Genomic DNA, 6,160 nt, shown 5'->3' with positions numbered 1-6,160 from the left:
TGTTCCCAGGAGTCTTGATTCCGGACCAAGTGTTCCTCTAAAGGCCAACATGTCTGACAGAACAGAAAGTTTCTTTGATTTTGGAAATTCACCATTAGCATCAGGAATAAAATATAGATGCAAATGTCTGCCTTGTTTAAACAATATGTCATACCACCATCAAAATATTCTGACTGGATGCCTGTTAATTGACCTCTTATCATATGATGCTGCCTAAATTTTATGACTACAACTAAAGTCCTACGCAGCTCAGTCTATAACAACAGTGGGCATGTCCTTATTCAGTAATATTCACAAAATGTTAGGAGCGAGCCGAGTACGTTTTGCAAATGCCAATAGCGCCTCTCCGCTACCTTGACCTGCAGCACCACTGTTCTTATCTAGGATGGAAAACACAGAACCCAGCTCTCCTCCAAACCCTCCATTCTGCACCTCCCCCCAAGCCCACCTCCAAAGCCATGGGAGACACTCGTCAGCCTCGGCCCTCTCTCCTACTGGCTACGGCTCCACACTCCTTAGCAACACAGTGCTCCAGGAAGCCCCTAACAATGAAATGGATTTGGCGAATGAAGGGAAAGTTGTTTAAACGTCCTAGTACTAAGCCCCTTTGCTGACATCCTGATACTTACTCTTTTCTTCTTCATACCTCACTCTCTTTATCCAGAAAGGCAGTGAAGCATTTATTTGAATAGCTTGGTCCTTTCTTAATTAGAGTGTACGAAGCAAATTAACTATTTTTGACTTAAAAATTTTACAAACAGCCATCCTGGTACTATGTGACAATAGACTGTTGATTTTCTAGGTTTCTTTTCCTCTGTCCAATGTTATGCCTTCATTTCTTCTGCTACCGGTGGTCTGGCACCAACAGCCTCCTGTTCTCTCCATGTCTATCCCTCATCCTCGAAGTCTTTGCATCTAGTATCCCATTTTATATGCTCTAAGCTATAAAGCGGTGGACTAAACTCATCAGGTGTGTACATGTAAAGTTCGTATCTGTAAAGCTGTACAGGCTCCAGGTAGAAAGAATGTGGGACTGCTGTGGTTGAAGCTGGAGTCCCTTTGGTTGAGATCTGGGTGTGGCTGGGTTGCGACACTTAGCACCAAAGATTGGGGCAGATTAAGTGGAACCACTTAGCTTTGTTTCTTCCCTGCCTATGTCTTTTACATTTCAACCATCAATTCCCCTGATGCAGGGGTTGGTTTTCTTTTTGAGATGTTAGGTGAAAGCATCTCAGACCAGAGGTGCAGCCGATAAGTAGGTTGTTCCTGAAGTGTATAGAGTGACTATGGACAAATCGAGTCTCCAACCTATTTTCTGAAGGAGAAGCCCAACTTTGGTGGAGTCAGGAGCTGGATGAAAGGGGTGGGGGACAGATAGGGGCTGGGGGGTGTGGCCTCAAGTGGAAGCAGAGTCCAGGTGTTGTAGAGAAGATCTCTCAGCAATCAGAGGACTTCAAGGGTGGCAGTCTGGTATGAAGGGGTTGTCTCAGGATGTTCATATTGGTGTCTATTTTTTTTAAGACCTGAGTCTGTTTCACAGGTAGTTTGGAATTCTGCTGTGATTTTCCCAAATGTTGGGTAGGCCTCATGGAGCATCTGTCAACACAAGTCCGACATTGCACCCTCCCCAGCACCTGACTAGGAGTAAGAGGTGGGTTGTCCAGTCCCGGGCTGGGTTGAGAACCCTCAGTCCTTCTGCACAGCTGTACCCCACTTTCCTCTGCTGAAGGCGAGCTCATTATTGGGCTTGACTTTCCCTTCTTGGTTCCATTCTTGTTTAAAGTTAGGCTCCATTTCAAATTCATTAAAGAGTGTAATGCCACAGCCACTCAAAACATCTCCCTGGAAAGTAATCAAAGCTGACCACGGCTGATAAACGTGTTCACCTCCTGACATTCCTTGTCCAGCGCGAGGAAGCTCATCACCTCCTCCTCTTTGCTTGTTGTAACTAGATCCATGGACGTTCACTAGTTTTACTGAGACAATCCTGACAGTTATTGAGATTTTCCAGCCCTCTCCTGATAACAGTCATCAACACAAGAATCATGTTGTCTGTCTTGTGAAAGTTGAGAATATTGATTGCGGGTTCCTAGAAATGGTTCTGGTGCCCTTTAAGAGTTGGTGTGGATGAGGAGAGTGAAGCCTCTTTTATTGCCCCGAGTCAAGTCAGGGGCTCGTTTTGGAAGTGTGGTATCTTCTGGATGCATCCAGATAGTTCTTTGCTTCCTGTTTTAGGTATCAAGGAGAATGTCAGCAATATTGGGGGAGGTTCTGGAATGATTCTGAGTAGAAAATGGCTGTCTCCCTGGTGTATGTCTTATCTTAAAATGGAAAGTATATTCTTCAGGAGGAGAAAGATAAATGATAAAGGAGAGAGGATTTCAGGGAAGCGTTGTTCTTAGACACCCACCATGGCCCTTGTGCTCAGGAGGTAGAATGTTGTCTTCTGCACACGGACCACTGGAAAGTGGTGAACTGGCTCATAGTGGAGTGAACAGCAACTCAGTGCTAGGATAGGATGCCCATCATTAGGGGGCAGGCACTGAACTTTAATCATTTTAATAATAACGTCCTCCAGGAACCCCCATCTGCAATTTTAAATTGTCAGCCAAGACGCAAGTTGCCCCATCCCTCCTCTCCATAGGCTATTTGCTCACTGCAGATGTTTCTTATTCTAGTCTTACCACAGCTGCCAGACAACAGAACAAAGAGCTTAGACAAGTAGGTCCTAGATCACTTGGGCGTACTTGGGCTGCTAAACCCAGAATTGACTCCTCAGTGTGGTTTGCAATCTTGGCAAACCCTGTCTTATCTTAAAATGGAAAGTATATTCTTCAGGAGGAGAAAGATAAATGATAAAGGAGAGAGGATTTCAGGGAAGCATTGTTCTTAGACACCCACCCTGGCCCTTGTGCTCAGGAGGTAGAATGTTGTCTTCTGCACGAGTCCAGCTCCGGCCCAACAGGCCCCTCTCTCCAGGGCTCCAAGCCCTTCCCTTCCCAGATGTCCAGGCCGGGGAGAAGCAGTTCTTGCTGAGCAGGGATGTGCAGCAATACTCTTCACAAAGACACGAGGGAATTACTGGCCAGAGCTCTGCATTTTGACAGACTCGTTGCTCTCTTCCCGGACTGAACATCTGGATGTGGCTGCTCCTCTTCAGCTTCCAGCTCCCTGAAGCTGCAGCCCTCAGGCCCTCCTCGACCCTCTCCTGTGCTTCACATGGGGACAAGCATCCAGGGCAGCAGAGGTGGCAGCCCCCCACTGTGCTGGGTATTTTTTACTTCAATGCAGGTGGTGGCATGGAGCAGCCACACCTGGAGACAGCAGCAGCTGGGCTGGAACTGTGCTGTTTCACTCTGCAGCCCTGTCACTGTGGAGAAGTCTCTTCCTCAGTGTGATCTTAGGGCTCCTTGTTTATAATGCTGGGGATACTCAGTGATGGCCACCTCCTCCCAGGCTGGTCTGAGTGTGATCACAAGGTGCAGAGCAGGCTGAGAGCTTCCAAGTGCTTTGACTGAAGAAGTTGGGCTGGCAAGTGGTGCAAAGGGTCCTGGCCTTGGATACAGGACACTGGGGTGGTGAAACTGCTGATGGCACATGCATGTCCCCTCGGCATGCCTGACTTCACCTGACACTGGGACAGCAGGTCCTCTGCAGGCCTACAGCACCCTCTCCCCAGACAAATGCACACACACACACACACATGCACAGATATCTCTGCACACCCACACCTATGTGCACACACACACGACTGCACATACACACCTACAGACACACAGCCCTGCACACACACACACACACACTCGCACACATCTCTGCACACCCACAACTATGTGCACACACACATGACTGCACATACACACCTACAAACACACAACCCTGCACACACACACACACTTGCACACACACACACCCAAAGACAGAAACCTCCACACACTCACACCAGCCCACACACGCCTGCACATTCACACACGTACCCACACACATCTGCACACATGCACCTGCACACACACACACACACACGTGCCTGCACACAGGGCAAGAACAGGAAAGAGGAACACCACAGTGGACACCCACTGGGCTTCTGGGTGGAAGGACTGTGTTTTTAATGTTATTCTTCATTCATATTGAACTACTGATTTCCTTATAATTATTGTTGTCTTTGTAATAAGTGCCTACAAAAGTTGAAACCGGGTAATGTACTTTACTTAGTAGGTGAGCGTTTAGTGGATAATATTTAATGTGCTTTTAATGTTTATATAAATATAAAATAATGTGCATATTAAAAATATTCACATATCACGTAAAGGAGAATAAAAGCTTTTGAAAGTCCCACCCAGCAGTGCTGCTCCTCATTCATGGCTTGGTCACGTCTCCCAGGCTGTCTCTCACATTTGACTTCCTCTGTCCTGTGTCTGTCTGTCTCACTCTCTCACCTAAGCAGTCATTTACATACAGATGTGTATGCATGTTGACAACACATAGATGTTTTTCAACCTGAGACCCTCAATACAGACTGGCCGTCATGACATGTTTACATGACAATTTCTGTGTGCAGCTCAGCAGCCGCTCAATGTTCCCTGGTCCATGTGGGCCAGGTTTGAACACCCAGCCCCTCTACAGGATGTTAGAGACGTGGCCAGCCCCGTGCTACCTCCACCAGTGCTGTGATGAAAACACTTCACCAGAAATCTTGAAAACCTGAGCAGCTGTGGTTGTGGAATAACCTCCCCGGCTTACCACTGCTTGGCAGATGGACACGCGTGTTCACTTTGATATAAGTTGCTGAGTGGTTCCTGAGATGGAGTATCTACGAACATGTCTCCCAGGACATCCGCTGGGACCTCTTCTCCCACATTGTCACCAGAGCTGGTCATCGCCAGACATACAGACCTGCCCATCTGATGGGGCAAATGACATCTCAATAATGTGTACATTTTTGTGTGTCATCATAAGGGAGGTTGTGGATGTCTGACATTTACTGGCCATGTGAATTGCTTCCCTTTGGCACTGCAGGAATATATCCTTTGTCCCCTTAAAAACATGGAGAAATGAAAACTCTTTGTACCACCAGGATGCATATTACCCTTTCTCGGCCCATGAAGAATTTTCCAATCTGGGGTTTGTCTTTTAAGCTTTGGACATTATTCTTGTTTTGTTTGACCAGGAAAAGTCAGTCTTTTCCTCTGTGGCATCTGGCTCTCCAGTCATTCAAAAGTAGTTCCTATTTTAAGATTATGACAATAATAACTATCGGGGCTTTGTGTTTCTACATATAGTCTTTGATTTTTCTGTAATTTTCCTCTTAATAAAAACATAAAATAAAAATTAATCAGTTCCTTCTCATATGTGGCCAGACACAAAAGGCCACATAACATATAACTGTATTAATCAGTTCCTCTTCTCATATGTGGCCAGACACAAAAGGCCACATAACATATAACTGTCCCGATAGGAACAATCCACAATAGGTAAATTCACACACACAGAAAATGGGGTGGTTGTCAGGGACTAGGAGAGACAGCTTAATGGCTACAGAGTAGATGAAGCTGTTCGGTCACTAGACAGAGGTGAGGGTTGCACCACATGAGAAATGTACTTCATGCCACTGAATTGTAATTTTGAAAATATTAAAACACTTTATTTTATACAAGGGATATAAATGAAGCAAAAAGATAAAATTTGAGGAGATGCAGGACAAAGACAAAAACGAGGACAAGCACAGTGGCAGGGAAGGGGAAGGAGAGCTCTGGAGTGGGGACTGGTGAGGGTGTTTGTGGGAGCTCTGGAGCCAGGGCTTCCCTGGGTGCTGCTGTTTCTTCTACTTCTTTTGATGTTTCAGGGGTGGTTAGGTGAGCTTGCTCTGGCTCTTCCTCTGGCTCTGGTTCTGGGTCTTCCCTTGGCTCTGGCCCTGGATCTTGCTCCTGATCTTGCTTTTGCTCTTCCTCTGGCTCAGGATCTTGCTCGTGCACTGGCTCTGGCTCTGGCTCTGGCTTGGGCTCTGGCTCTTGTTCACGCTCTGGCTCTGGCAGTGGAGGTGGAGCTGGAGCTGGAGCTGAAGATGTCATTAGCTCTTGGGACAGTTGTTCAGCCTGGGCAGAAGCTGGAACTGGAGTAACAATTGAAAATATCAACATGAGTTTCTATGTCTCTTCCAATG

The 6,160-nt window shown here is 46.6% G+C and overlaps 1 protein-coding gene across 1 annotated transcript in view; it reads right to left on the bottom strand.

Moving 5' to 3' along the window:
* Positions 1 to 5,613: 5,613 nt before the first annotated feature.
* LOC103598711 (ral guanine nucleotide dissociation stimulator-like) overlaps positions 5,614 to 6,160 on the bottom strand; it is a 9,718-nt gene continuing 9,171 nt past the window's right edge. Inside the window, exon 5 of the mRNA XM_008582758.1 lies at positions 5,614 to 6,109. Within this exon, the coding sequence (XP_008580980.1) occupies positions 5,646 to 6,109 (464 nt within the window). The 3' untranslated portion in view covers positions 5,614 to 5,645. The remainder of the gene's footprint in view (positions 6,110 to 6,160) is intronic.

The sequence above is a fragment of the Galeopterus variegatus genome, unplaced genomic scaffold (genome assembly GCF_000696425.1).
Source record: "Galeopterus variegatus unplaced genomic scaffold, G_variegatus-3.0.2 Scaffold2717, whole genome shotgun sequence".
Classification (NCBI taxonomy): domain Eukaryota; kingdom Metazoa; phylum Chordata; class Mammalia; order Dermoptera; family Cynocephalidae; genus Galeopterus; species Galeopterus variegatus.
The sequence above is the reverse complement of the archived record's forward strand: the minus strand, read 5'-3'. Positions and strand labels throughout refer to the sequence as shown.